Consider the following 15,238-nt stretch of genomic DNA (forward strand, 5'->3'; position numbering starts at 1 on the left):
ACTATCTTAGCGATAGACCAGTGAGGAGATGATGACAGGAAATTGCACGAGCAGCGCGGCATCCCAGATGTTGATTGGGTCAAGCCTATCGAAGGGGAGTGGGCGCATTGCAGATTCTTCAATCAATACCGGTATGCTTATATTTTTCCAACCGTTCGTTCCATATGCTCAAACACTGATTCTAAAAGACGTTGACTCACAATCCGCCGACTGTGTCTCACGGTCCATAGATTCGGGCGTTAAACGGCCGGGCCTGAAGCGCAGCAGGGATTCCACAACATCGAGGGTGTCAACCCCAGCTAAGAGGCTGAGAGAGGCCGAATCTACACACATGTTGAGTGCGCAGACCCTCATTGATAGCCTTTTATACCTACTGATTTCCCTTCTTTGAGAAAGTTGAAATCATCCGAACGTCTCTACTCCATTCGAGAGGATTAGCAAAGTTATCCCTACGGACCAGCGCTCTGTAACTCCTAATGAAACACTCCCTCCAGCTCCGCAACCAGCCATCTCAAACATCAAACATTGCCTTGTGACGAATGAGCTCGCGTCGGAGGCCCGAATCGAACCATGTTACTTGCTAAATCAGCGTCTCTGGGACAACAAGGAGATGGTCTGCTTTTTTCCTTCTCCTTTGCCCCCGCTTGTCGACGCGATCGCCGATTCCTTTTGCAGCTTACGCGTCTCGAATGAATGTGGGGAATTCAATACAGCTCGCTCGACTTGGACACAGAAGCAAATCGAATATATTGTGTGCTTTACCGTCTATGCGCCTCAACCATCACTGATGTTCTCCTCGATCTAGTCCATCATGACTTGTTGGAATCGTTTGACAGCCACCTATGGCTGCTCCTCCCTTTGCCTGAGATGGTCGACAAACTGTGGGACCGCCGCCAGAAATCTATGGAAGCTCCCACCAGTGCAAAGCGACAACCGCACATCGAGACGGTCCATCCTCCCTTGTTTCATCCAGAGTCATATCTCACGAACGTCTAGCTTTACGCAGGCGCCGACACTTTCGAATATCGGTTATTGCCATTACGGCGTGGCCTTGGTTCGATTGACCGATTCGATCAGCCAGATGTGACTGGAACGTCCTCGCCGGCCACCATGCCCCATCCGTACCCATTTGATACCCTACCGACTCTGGTATCGCACTTGAAGCCCCACTCCGTCATCTGCGACGCTGGCGCCAAGCTCTATCACGAGATCACATCGGAGCACTCAGGGCTCTCGCAGGTGGCCAAGCTACTCCGGCCGGTGTCTGAGCGCGAAGCTACTTTCATGCTTGACTACATGGAGCGCGTCTATGGCACGTGGCTCAGATACGAGCCGCACTCGACGTTTGCACCATCACCTCGGACTCCTCTACGACTACCATCCCCCGACGCATGTCCGAGGCTGCCCCTCCGGCGCCGCTTACGCCCATGGGCTTGCCTCCGGCCGTGCTTCAGGAGCCGGTTCGCGTGGACACCTTCGCTGTCAAAATGGCGGCGTCGATAGCGGCGCGTCTAGCGGCTCTGGGGGTGGACACCGCGCCGGCCTCGGTTCGTCCGAGGCACTGTGTGAGACCGAGTATGGGGCCCACCGCGGGCGTCTCTCGCTCGCTTGGCGGTCTTCTTGTTTGGAGAGTGTCAGGAAGCGCGGGGGGTGGGCTGCGCGCGCGCTCAATGACGGTCAGCTAGGGGGTTATGCGGACGAATTGCCGCAGACACTGGATGAGCTGTGTGATGTATCTATTCTGGACGGCGATGCTACGTGTACCGGACCTTAATCTGTCAAGTTTCGGTTCTGTGGATCGGGCTTTCATCGTGTCGCGTAGCTTTGGTACTCGTGCTTTCTCTATGGGCTTCCTCTAAGTGCTGGTCTCTTCACGAAGTCGGTACCCGGGAACTCGTTCCCTTGGTGCGAAGTCTACTTCTCTGAGGCCTTCACACCTCTCGCTTGAATACGCATCCATTGATCTTGCATCTATCTTGGTTGCGTGCGCACGGCTGGGTGTCCAATACTTTGGAAGACCGGCGCGCTCCGTCGGACAAACACTGAGGTGCCTGCTGGTAATTCGTTGACCTGGTTCGTGCGACTCCTACACGCGCTGTGGATTTAGTTCGATCGAGCACGCCGATGCGCGACTGGCCGCTTGGTGATGTCCAAATCTATCATGTGACTGTACGCCATTGTGTCACCTTCTAATTCTTCCTTCGGCGTGACTATTTAATTTGATTGTTCAACCGCCTCATCTCAACAACCCTCATTCGCAAGAGTACGTCTCATAGAAACGGTTTAATGGGCATCGCAGCATCCGCTCCGTTGAGGTGGTCAAGCCCATTTAAGAGGAGTGGCACGACAGGTTCCCTGGACCTTTCCAACTCCCAAGATATCAGTGATCCCTCAAAGGACAGTGGCGCAGTCGGGGACGCAGTCCCTTCTGATACTTCTAGTATGTGCGGGCTTCAAAAAGCTCACAGGTTCATCGCTGACGTCGTGACTTTCCCAGATGTCGACCAGCATCCCGAAAGCTCGGAGACCCCCGCTCCAATTCCACGCTCTGTACTTGCAGACCCAAAACGATGCCTCGTCACACAGGAATCAGGACCATCGATCATGCCGTGTTATCTGCTCAACCCGCGCCTCTGGCAGTTCAACGGGATGGTGCGTTCGGTCCTGCCTCTCGTGATCCGACTGTTGACCGCCGGGTGCAGCTGACGCGCCTCGAATGGCACTGGGGGATGAAGTACTCGTCGCTAGAGCTGGATGTAGAGGCGAACAGGATTTATCGTGTGTCGTGCCGCCGTTGACGCCTCACTGGTTACTCATGAGCCTCGCTCGTTGCAGTTCGTCAAGATTTGTTGGAATCATTTGACAGCAACCGCTGGCTGCTTCTCCCACCCCCTGAAATGGTAGACAGAGTCTGGGCTCGCTATTTCATGATAGATTTCAAAAGTCCGATCCAACAATCTCCTATCGAGTCGGTTTGTCTGTCCTCGTTTTCCGCGATAACTCTCTCCGACGATTGTGTAGATTTATGAAGGTGCTGAGGTCTTTGAATATCGGTTGTTTCCATTGGACAAGGATCTTCGTCCAATAAAACGATTCGATGAGCCAGACTCGACCAAACGGTCTTCGCCACTCAATGCCGACCCCACCGAGGAGAACTCTACCCGCCATTCATATCCATTTGACAGTCTACCAATCCTCGTTTCCAGTGTCCAACCCCACTTCGTCATCCTCGACTCGGCTGCAACGCTGTTCAATCAGCCATGGATAGTGTCGACCGTGGTGCCTTCACTTTGGCCGATTTCCGAGTACAATGCCAGCCACATGCTTTGGCACCTCGAATTCGTGTATTGTGTTTGGCTTGAAATTGAGGCGCCCCCTGGATTTGCGTCTACGTCGCGCACTCCTTTGTGGGTATCTGCTCCCGACGCGGGTGCATGCCTGCCGACGTCGCGGCCGATGTCACTGACTGTCTGCACTGGGCCGTGCTTCCTCAGCCGGTTTGCGTGGCAGCCGTCTGTCTGCTCTCGCTGTCTGCATACTGGCGATGACAACATGAGCGACGACTCTGCCGCCTCAGACAGCGACGACGACTTCAGGAGCCTTAGCCCATCCGAGTACAATACGTACCGCCAGAGCCTAGATCGATATATAGTGACCTGGCGCACGCGATGTCTCAAAATGGTCGGGAAGTGCGGGCGATGGACTTCCCGTGTGGTCAACGACAAGCAATTGCGAGGATATCCTGAGAGCGTGTGCGGTTGAGGATACCGACACGACGATGATAACTGCATAGTAATGAGTCCCGTGCTTGCCCCTCCTATCTCAGGAAGAGTCGGTTGGAAACAAGTACTTCGCGTGCATCTTCATCTAGGACTTATTTTCGTTGGTGTATCGTCGGGTGAATCAAGGTACTTCGCCAGGTCGACGTAGTAGTATCAACTTTGACATGACATTTTTTCAATCAACATTGTAAGTTCTTTGTATGCATGGTGAACGCCACAGTCGCCTATGGCATTGTGAAATGTTGTGAGAAGAAAGGAACTCAACAAAATGTGGCTTGGGGCATCGTGATCGAAAAATGTCACTTGTGACCACGAATCACATGACCGCCCCACTTGAAAGTGGCTCGCTCTCGCTCGTTCATCGTTCAACCAGCGTCTTGTCGCGCACCTAGAACTCATAACCCGTGTTCATCTACTTGAGAATACACTTCTATACAAAAACAATCCTAGCAATAGCACTGAACATTGCAGTGTAATGGGCATCACAGGATCCTTACCATTGAGATGGTCAACCCTGGTCAAGAGCGGTGTCGAGATGGGCTCAACAGATTCCCAAGGTATGTCTCCGTCCAAGCTGACTTTCATGCTCCTCGTTCATCTTCTATGTCGTCAAGATGTCGGTAATCACTCCGAACATCCTCAACTCGTGCCGACAATCCCAATTCCAAACCATTCCCGTGTGTCGAGCAGTGTAACGACTACAACATTGATCGGGTCAAGCCCATTGAAAAGTCATGGTTGTAGAGCGGACTCTTCTTGTATCATCAGTATGTCTGCATCTAATAGATCCTATATCCGTCGCGCTTAATCATAACCTCGAAAAGACGTTGATTACCATTCTGAAGGCTCAAACCACGTCAACCGTATTCGACGTTCCATTGATTCGGGTGTAACATGCTTGGGTCTTAAGCGCAGCAGAGGTTCCAATACGTCAAATGTGTCAGTCCCTGCGAAGAGGCGCAGAGGACCTAAATCAGGACCCGAACTCACACAATCTTCCAGTGCGCAAACCCTTGTTTACAACCTTATAGTTTTGTTGATTTAATATTCGTTCAAGAAGTAAATCATCGCTCGAACGTCCTGACTCCGTCCGTGAGTATCAGCAAGACGATTCCTTCGAAGGCCACTGGTACGCGTATGATTGGGTGACTGCTCGTTCAATTACTGATAATCTCCATAAGGTGCGGACCAGCGTCCCGAAACCCCCGAAACCCCTTCTCAAGCTCCACGATCAGCCATCTCGAATGTCAAACATTGCCTTGTGACGAATGAGCTCGCATCGACGGCCCGAGTTGAACCGTGTTACTTGTTAAATCAGCGTCTCTGGGAAAACAAAGAGATGGTATGTCTGTTCCTCTGCTCCCGGTTCTCGATATAATGTCTGACTCTCGATCGCAGCTTACACGTCTCGAATGGATGTGGGGGATGCAATACGATTCACTCGAGTTGGATACAGAAGCAAATAGAATTTATCGTGTGTTTTCTAGTTATATGTGCCTCAACCACAACTGACATTCGCTTCGGGCTAGTACGTCATGACTTGCTGGAATCGTTTGACAGCAACCGCTGGCTGCTCCTTCCTTCGCTTGAGATGGTCAACAAATTGTGGGATCGCTGTCATAATATCATAGATGATCCTACCAGCGCAAAGCAACAACCGCACATCGAGACGGTTCGTGTTTCCATCTTTCGTCGAAGATCCATCTCATGATCCTTCAGCTTTATGAAGGTGCCGAAACTTTTGAATATCGGTTATTGCCACTGCGGCACGGCATTGAATCGATTGATCGGTTCGATCAACCAAATTCGATTAGAACGTTTTCGCCAGCCGCTGAGCAAAGCCCCACGCGCTATTCGAATCCATTCGACACCCTCCCAACTCTGGTTTCACGTGCGAAACCCCATTTCGTCATCTGCGATTCCGCTGCCAAGCTCTTTCATGAAACAACATCTGGCCCATCAGGACTTGCGCGGATGATCCAGTTGCTCTGGCCGGTGTCCGAGTGCGATGCCACTTGTATGCTCGTCAACTTACAAAGTGTATATTCTCTCTGGCTGGAAGATGCACCGCCCTCGACATTTGCATCGTCACCTCGCACTCCTCTTCAATTACCCTCCCCTGACGCCTGTCCAAGGCTACCCATCCGACGTCGCCCGTCCCCAGAGTCTTGTGTCCGACCATGCTTTAATAGCCGATTTGCATGGACACCTTTGCTATGCTCTCGCTGCCGAAACGGCGGCATTATCAATAACTCCATTGACTCTGATAGCGACGAAGATCTTATCAGTCTTAGTCCATCAGAAGCTGCATCTGAGTATAAAGCCTACCGCAGACATCTTTCTTATAAAGTAAGATCTTGGCAATCCCGTTGTATGAAGGAGGGAGGGAGATGGACGTCACGTGTGCTCAACGACGACCAGCTGGGAAGCTATGTGGAAGAGCGATCACGAAACATTGAGCGGACTGTACGGCGTACTCATTCTCGACGGTGATGCCCAATGTACTTACTCTTAGGATGTCAGATTCCAGTTTGAGAATCCTCTTGTAGAATCATTGTATGATGAGACATGTTGAATATACCCAAGTCTTAGACTCTCATCAATTCTCCTCTTAGAGTGGCTTCTCTACTTCCAAGCCAAATATTATCGCTAGGCCACCTTCTGCCATATAGGCCACATCTTGTGCCTTGTCCAGAAATCATAGGCCACATCTCGTACCCTGTGCCGGTCACGTTGTGGCATATCTCACCAACTTACGCATTGAACACAGGTCCGGCCATGGCATTATTCTGCCACGGAATGTGCCACTCGTTCCATGACTATAAATCCCTATTGCTGCCCTTTCCAGGCCACCTATCCCTTTCTTCCTCCCGTCCATAGCCTGTTGACAACTCTCCTAAACTCCATGCACAGGGTTTTCAACTTCACTCATGGGCCCTCAATCACAAAAAGTGAGACTGCTATGGACTTCACTCCTATTTCCTCAGGAAAAATCTTTATCCAAGACACTGACATCTCCACCAAGGACAAGGCATCTACCAAGGGCAAAGCCTCTACCAAGGGCAAGGCCTCTACTAAGGGCAAGGCCTCCACCAATGGTGAGGGCTTTGCCAAGGGTAAGGCCCCCACCAAGGACAAGGCCTCCACCAAGGGTAAGGCCTCTACCAGGGGCAGGGTCACCACCAATAGTGAGGGATCCACCAAGGGCAATGACTCCCCCAAGGGCGGGGCCACAGCCAGTGGCAGGACCTTTACCAAATACAAAACCTCCACCAAGGCAAGGCCTCCACCAAGGGTGAGGCCTCTAACAAGGGCAGGGTCATCACCAATGGCGAGGGATCCACCAAGGGCAAGGCCATGGTCAATGGCAAGGCCTTTACCAAATACAAAACCTCAATCAAAGGTGAGGCCTCCACCAAGGGCAAAACCTCTACCAAAGGCAAGCTCTCAGATAATACCGAAGAAGAGTCAATGGTGGAGGAAGAGATATCCAACAGTGGCTTGGATGCCAATGTCCTACCCTGTTTGCCAGTCCCAGCTAAAAGTTGCAGTCAGAATTCTAGTCTTGTTGACATCAGAACAATGTTAGAGGAAGAGCTCAATAATATCGGCTGTTCCACACTAGCTGACAGGATATTTGACAGGTTTGGAGACTCCATAATTTTTGACAATGATGAGTATGATCCTAGAGCACCGCCTCTACCAGACAAGGATGAGATGATGCACTGTATCCTGCAGGGAGATTTGATGCACAACGGTAGAAGCCATCATTCTGGGACTGACCCATTCTCAAAGCTTATGGTTGATCTATTGGATCCCCACCCTCACCAATGCCTTATGACTAGAGAATTAGATTGGGAAGGTGAAGTAGAATATTGCCATCTTCTTGACTTGTCCAACTATACAAATTATGCATTGGTAAGTTTTATTCTATAATCTATCTATGGTTACTGATAGTCTGATTGTTGAAGCTCATGGCATTTGAGTACTCTTTTGGAATTGGTTACAAGAAATTCAACATCAATGATGCTAGAAATATAGCTAGGTATAGGACATTTTGTCCATATCTTATCTTATCTACTGATCCCAACTTTTTTTATCAGTCATCATAAACCTTCATAGATAGGTGGACAAAAATCACACCATCATCTTCCCCACCATAGATATGGTCTGCCACCTTAGCAAGCACAAGCTTGGTGACAACATTTGTAAGGTAAATATTAGATGGAGTCTATTCGTCCCATTTTCTGACCTGTCAAGCAGATTTATCAAAAAGAGGAGGTTTTCATGTACCATTTTTTACCACTTGGAGAGCTGACCTCAAATATTATCTGTTATCAAAGGACTGATAAAGGTGAGCAGCTTCTGGCACACAACACAGCCATGGAGTCGCATCTGTATCCATTCCATACCTTGCTGTCTCTTCTATTACATGTGGAACCACATTATGTGGTCATCAACACTGCTCAGAAGCTACTATCCATCGGTCAAGGCCAATCCTGAATGCAATTGCTTTGCTCGATTACAGCTGTCTACAATGTGGACTTGAGTGCTGCTCAGAAGTTTATCGTAGATATCGACTTGCTATACAAGGCCTGGAAAGAACCTGCACCAGATGATTTTGCAATTCCCAAGGTGAAGAAAGAAGCTCAGGTGGACAGGAACAAGGGAATAGAGGACGCGGGTGGTGTTGGCACAAATTCTAATCACACCCCTAATTTGAACCATCCTACAAAGAGGCAGTGTCCAAGCCCGACATTTTCCGAGAATAATGTGGTGATGAAGTACAAATCCATGAAAAGTGCGGCAGAATCTGTCGCAAGCCGAGCCACCTGCAAGTGACCTGTTTGTACTATGAGCACTAGATCTATCTGTGTATTCATGGCAACATTCCAAAATTGCAATATTGAGATTGTTTAGAGTTGCACATTGTTCAATGTCATTTGACAAGGCTATGAGACAACTCAGATGATGTTTTCTAGGCTTCCATTAGAACCTGTTGTTCATGCTTATGTTGTTGGAGACTCATTGGAGCTATCATTTCATTCATTCATCCCATTGTAAAAATACAGGCTAGAAGGTACTATCTCAGCATCTATTAGAACACTGTGAAAGGCTATACGACATTTACCTAGAAGGTAATATCTATTCCAAAGTATTGTAAGTGTCAATCTGAGAGTATGTGATGGAAATGGGCTCACCTCAGTGTCTATTAGAACACTGAGGGAAGCCTAAGCTGGCTGTGCTTGTACTACAAGCGTGGTGGCTGAGAACTGTATAGTATCTCAGTAAACCCCAAGCCAATGAGAAGTGAGTTAAGTAATATGTAAGAAATAGGTGATTTGCCTTAATTCAACACACCCCCTCAAATCTCCAGAAGTCCAATTAGCTCTGCCATCTTCTCAACCTTCTGATAAGCCAAGGGTTTGGTAAACCCATCAGATGCCATTTCCCCCGTGGGGAAATATCACAGCTCAATCAGGTTCTTCTCAATAATGTCATGGATGAAATGGTATCAAATGTCAATGTGTTTTGTGTGGGAGTGAAAAGTATCATTCTTGGCAAGGGAGATAGCAGATAGATTGTCACTAAATAGAATGGTATGCACAGTCAAGGGGGAGAGTAGATTACTCAGAAGCATGCAAATCCATAGTGCTTCTTTTGTTGCATGAGCAAGTGCAACATACTTGGCTTCAGTGCTTGACTGAGCAACAATGGTCTGTTTCTTAGAAGACCAAGAAATGGCACCACCATCGAACAGAAAAACATATCCCAAGATTGAGCATCAGTGTTCCTGACCTCCATGATCTGCATCCAAGAATCCTTCAATACCTTGCTCTTTCCTTCCAAATGTTAACCACAGCTCCTGTGTTCCCTTCAAATACCTCAACAATCACTTTGCGGCTTCCCAATGAGCACATCCTGGATTCTGCATAAATTGCAAAAGATATGATACTGCAAAACAAATGTCTGGTCAAGCAGCAACAGCGGCATACATAGCCGATCTGATAAGTTTCTGATAGGGGATGTTACACATTTTGGCATACTGCTGCAGTATGGATGGGGACTGCAATGTAGAGAGATAGGTGTTTGGATCCGTAGGAGTAGATAGTAAATTGGCAGATTTGAGATTAAAATATGAGAGAATCATGTCAATGTATGCTCGCTGAGACAAGGATATGGTCTGTACCCCACGATTGTGTTTGATCTTGATACCAAGAAGCCAATGAATCTCACCCAAGTTAGTCATCTTGAAGGCATCATTCAGAGCAGCTTTCAATAGCCAGGATTCTAGCAACAGTATTGGAGAAGATCGACATATCATCCATAGAGACTGAAATAATGGAGATTCCAGCCAAGTCTGGCTTGTAAAACACCTCATGTTTGACAGGACATACCACAAATCCCATTTTGAGAAATGCATGGCTGAGTTTTGATACCATTGATAACTGGACTGTTTTAGACCATAAAAAGTCTTAAAAAGATGACAGACCTTGGCCTAGAGACTGGGAGAGATGTACCTAGGAGGCTGCTTCATGTAGATCACCTCCTCAAGGTTGCCATTGAGGAAAGTGTTTTTGACATCCATCTGGTGGATCTCCCAGTCAAATCGGGTAGCAAGAGCGAGCAGAATTTGGATGGTCGTGAGTTTTGCAGCTAGTGCAAAGATGTTGCCATAGTTGAGTCCAGGGACTTGAGTAAAGCCTTGCACAACAAGACATGCCTTGTATTTGACAATTTCACCTGATGCACCCCGTTTGAGCTTGAAAACCCACTTAGAACCAATGACATTTGCGTCGGGCAGCCTGTTGACAAGAGTCTAGGTTTTGAGCTTGTGCATGTAAGCAAGTTTATCTTTGATTACAGCGTCCTAACTCGGTAATGAGCATGCACCCATGCTAGGGTCCAAGGGAGGGCCCGAGGAAGGTATTCAGGAAGCTTTTGGGAGATACCAATTAGCGCTAGATAAGTACCAAAGACACTAACTTGCACCAAACTGGTTTCTACCTGACCAACTGCAACCCACCAAAGGACATTTGGCAACACTTGGGTCAGTTTACCCATACTTCATGTACTTACCATGCCCACACAGGAGTATTACAATAGGTTTTTATGAGATTGGAGCCAGTATTTCATGTTGGCTGATGTCATCCATGAGTTGGTCGGTCCTTATCTCTTATTTTCCTAACTTCCACATAGTCAGGCAAACACAATTTTGCACCATTACTTGGCCACCCTAGTTATACATTACTTCTTCTTTATTTTCATTGGCTCACCAATGCCTTTTTTTGCTACCTATACTCAGGCAATGGATCCCAAACATTTAGGATTTCACCATTGCTGATTAACTTTTACCTTATCATCTTTGGAACCCATATACCTTATCATTTTCAGAACCCATATGGACATCTCACCTACCTTCTTATCTTTTCTGATCACTAAGGCTTGGCACCTATTCAACATCTACTCTCATTTCGTGTTTAATATTTTACTTAGGGGCTCTGTTTACTATAAAAACCTACATACAATTCTGGAATAAACCAGCTTTTGCACCCCACAGTTTAAGGCTCATTTGCACTCATCTTAACCATTGAAATTGTCTTTGTCAACTTCTGAAAACTTGCCATCTGCGTTGCTTGGCCTCATTCACATTTGTACTCATCTCTTCACTCATATCCCTCATCTTCCCTCATATATTGTCAGAGTCCCGTGTGGCTCTTAAAGTATGCAGTTGTTGGTTGCAACACTACCTTCTCATTACCGACCAATTCCTCAACTTAACTGACCAAATATTTGGTCGGTGTTTGGCACAGTCCCAAAATTATTTGGGTGCTATAATCTTATACTCCCCATTGTTTCTCAGTATGCCTTCAATCTCTAAAGTCATCACTAACAAATCCTTATGTATTAGATACTAGCTCCAGCACCCCCTGCATTAGAGGTTGTTTTGGTGTTGTGCTTAGCACTCAGAGCCACCTCTAGTGTATCAACGTCAATAATACAATTAACAAGGCAGGTCTCATCCGCTTAGCTTTGGATGTGAACCTCAAAATTTGGGATATCTATGGATGAACGCACACAGAACACATTCAGATGTTCATTTCTAATCTAGGGAAAGATGACCTTATTCTAGGAACAGATTGGCAAAAATACCATGATCCCTCCATTGAGTGGGGGTAACATGAAGTACACTTTGGTTGGTGTCCCCAGAATTGCCACCAACCACATGGGTTCACTAGGGCAAGGGAAGAGCCACCCAACAGTGGTTGGCTAGCACACATGGAATTGCACCACAAGCTGCAAATTAACAAGTGTGAAAAATAGCACCTTGAATACCTCTGAAGGATATGAGAGGATATTGGACTCCATGATCACAGCAGAATGTTTGGCATCTAACTACAAGCCTACCTCAAAAGGAAGTGGCTTCTACAAGACATAAGAAAATATGCAGAGGAGAAATGATGTGCTTAAACAAAATTTAAGCCATCTCCTTCACCAAATGCAGGAGAACCTGACCTTCTAAACAAACCCTCAGGAACAATTGTCATAGAGGAACCAGTTATTCAGAAATTGGCCCTGGAACCATCAGGATTTGCTAGCTTTGACCAAGACCTGGAGGACAAGATCATTGTCACCAACTTGAAGGAAAGGGTCCCCGAGGCACATTATGAATACTTAGACATTTTCAGTGAACAAAAGTCACAATGACTCCTAGGACACACCTACTGAGATCATGCCATTGACCTAAAACCTACTTTTAAACCTCAAATACCCAAGATATATGCCTTGAGCCCAGAGAAGCATGATGAACTAGAAAAGTTTATGAAGAAATACCTTGCAAGGGGAACTATCTGCCGATCCACATTACCCATGGCTGCCCCATTTTTCTTCATAAGAAAGAAGAACAGAAAACTATGCCCGATACAGGACTACCACCATTTAAATTTGCACACTATCCCAAATGTCTGCCCCCTTCTATTAATCCAAAAACTGTTGAACATAATAAAAGGGGCTATAATATTCAGCAAACTGGATGTACAATATGGATATAATAATATACATGTTAAGGAAGGAGACAAGTAGAAGGCCATATTCATCACCTTTCTAGGATCATATGAGCTAACAGTAATGTTTTTCAGCTTAACCAACTCTCCAGCAGCCTTCCAAGCCATGATGAACATGATTTTCTGGAAACTCATCACAGCTTGCAAAATAACAGTATACATGGATGACATCCTCATTTTCTCCAAATCAATGGTGGAACATATCATAGCACCCCTCAACTTGATGGCCATACTTACAGGTTGTTCGTGGACTCTTAGTGCATCCCTCTTTCAACAGCGGAACATATCCATGTTCTAAACTAGGTCTTCCAAATCCCACGTTACAACAATCTCTACCTGAAACCAGAGAAATACAAGTTCTACAAAGAAAAGCTCAACTACCTGGGGTACACAATTTCAAAAGACCATATTACTATGGAAGACTCCAAAGTGGATGCAATAAAGTACTGGCTGGTTTTATACACAGTTCAAGATATTTGCTCTTTTTTAGGCTTGGGAAATTTTTACAGGTGATTTATAAACAAATTTTTGCTCATTATGTGCCCTTTACATAATCTCACTAAGAAAGACAAAAAATGGAACTAGACCAAAAAATGCCAAGAAGCTTTCAAGCACTTAAAAAAAGCCTTGATTAGCTAACCTGTCCTAAATTATCCAGATCCCACATGACCGTACTGACTTGTAACGGACATGTCATTGATTGCCTATAGAGCCACCCTTCTACAAGAAGGCAAGGACAGTGACTGGCACCCAATGGCATTCCTCTTTGGATCATTCTCCCTTGCAGAACAAAACTACAATATCCACAACTGCAAGCTATTGGCCATTGTAAAATATTTGGAACACTGGAACCACTACCTTGAAGGAGCACGACATCCCTTCAAGATCTGGACAAACCATAAAAACCTGGAACATTTCCAAATGGTGCAAGATCTATCACAAAGACATGTCCATTGGAGCCTCTATTTGAGCAGATTCGACTTTACACTTAGCTATAAAGCAGGATCAACCAATCACTTAGATGCTCTGTCCAGGTGTCCAAATTTAAGTGAGGGGGTGGAATCTGACAATAAAGCTCAAATCCTACTTCCAGCCAAACTTTTCAACAAGGCAAGCAAAACCAAGGCAAAACCAGACCAAACAGTGCATGTAAAATCCATGGAAATCATATCCTCAGACCTTATTTCCCTCATTTAACACTTGTGATTAGAACACAATGCCCTAACAGATATGGCCCTCACTAAATTACTACGAGAAGGCCCACAAGCAATGAAGGGAGACCTAGGAAAATAAACACATGAGAACGGAATCACCAGGCAAAATGGCTATATGTGTGTTCCCAAAAATAATGTGATCCAAAGGCTCATTGTCAAGACATACCACAATACATCAGCCATAGGACATCTGGGCAGAGCCAAAACTTTAGGAATGGTACAACCAAATATATCATTCTGGCATCACATACCAACATGACTGTCTTTTCCATAGCCCAATAGCTAGAGAAAAACATCAAGTTTGAGCATCCATCTGGAAAACCACCCCTTTGTATTAGCTCTGGATTATATCTAATAGTGTCTAAAAGTATCTAAAAGTGTTAATAGCATCTAAATGTGTCTAATTTCCTAATTGGGAGCAATACATTGTGAGCATTGGATTGGTTTCTAATTTCATAATATTAGCACTAATTCTATACTAAAAAGTGTTTAATTATCAGTAGGAAATAGTAAGTACTACTGCTCTATCAGTGAGAAGGTAAAAATGTGGCACATTCTACACTATTTTAGCACATTACTCCCTTTCATATATGCCTGCACCATTATCTTGTAGCTCTTTTGTGGACTTTCCAGCTACCTTTAAAAGGGACATAAAAAGAGAGAAATGTGCATTGATGCCCCCAGCTACTTTGTTGACAGCTTGGTGGCTGCCACAAGAGGCTATGAAGACTTAGGTACCTTGGCCTTGCACACAAGATCATTAAAGTTGTTATTGTTAGCCAATGCCTGCTACTAGTCATTATAGGACACAACATGTGGATTGGACTTAGGGATATGCTATATGCAGCCTTATAGACCTTGTCCATTAGTACAGTGGTCAATACTGTCTTGTGCAGGACACAATCATCATCACTATTAATATTACAATTTTGAGCACTATTTATATTGTTTATTATCTTATTATACAGAAGATGCTCAAACTGGGTGTTTTCCTATAGATATTAGGCTGTGGAAAAGACAGTCATGTTAGTATGTAGTGCCAGAATGATATATTTGTCTGCTATGTAGGAAATATGTGCATTAAGCATATTAAGATCACCTCCAATAATCTTGTGCTTATTTATATATAGGCATGCCATACATACACTCTTGTCTCCACCCTCTACCTCACTAGTGG

The 15,238-nt window shown here is 45.9% G+C and overlaps 3 protein-coding genes across 3 annotated transcripts; all 3 read left to right on the plus strand.

Annotated features, from left to right (window-relative positions):
• Nucleotides 1-67: 67 nt before the first annotated feature.
• HETIRDRAFT_412964 (uncharacterized protein) lies at nucleotides 68-377 on the plus strand (the record flags this gene model as incomplete). The annotated part of the gene is made up of 3 exons (XM_009542268.1): nucleotides 68-131; nucleotides 189-338; nucleotides 361-377. 3 exons carry the CDS (start codon nucleotides 68-70, stop codon nucleotides 375-377), a joined length of 231 nt encoding a protein of 76 aa, XP_009540563.1.
• Nucleotides 378-505: 128 nt separating this feature from the next.
• HETIRDRAFT_240951 (uncharacterized protein) lies at nucleotides 506-5,759 on the plus strand (the record flags this gene model as incomplete). The annotated part of the gene is made up of 4 exons (XM_009542269.1): nucleotides 506-613; nucleotides 2,703-2,778; nucleotides 2,836-2,900; nucleotides 5,427-5,759. Coding segments are annotated over 4 exons (582 nt in total), but the record flags the coding sequence as incomplete, so codon positions are not given.
• A 1,039-nt stretch (nucleotides 5,760-6,798) lies between these two features.
• HETIRDRAFT_247151 (uncharacterized protein) lies at nucleotides 6,799-7,295 on the plus strand (the record flags this gene model as incomplete). Its single annotated transcript, XM_009542270.1, is given in 2 exon segments — nucleotides 6,799-7,077; nucleotides 7,095-7,295. Coding segments are annotated over 2 exon segments (480 nt in total), but the record flags the coding sequence as incomplete, so codon positions are not given.
• Between the last annotated feature and the right edge of the window lie 7,943 nt (nucleotides 7,296-15,238).

This window comes from Heterobasidion irregulare, assembly GCF_000320585.1.
Source record: "Heterobasidion irregulare TC 32-1 unplaced genomic scaffold scaffold_01, whole genome shotgun sequence".
Taxonomy (NCBI): domain Eukaryota; kingdom Fungi; phylum Basidiomycota; class Agaricomycetes; order Russulales; family Bondarzewiaceae; genus Heterobasidion; species Heterobasidion irregulare.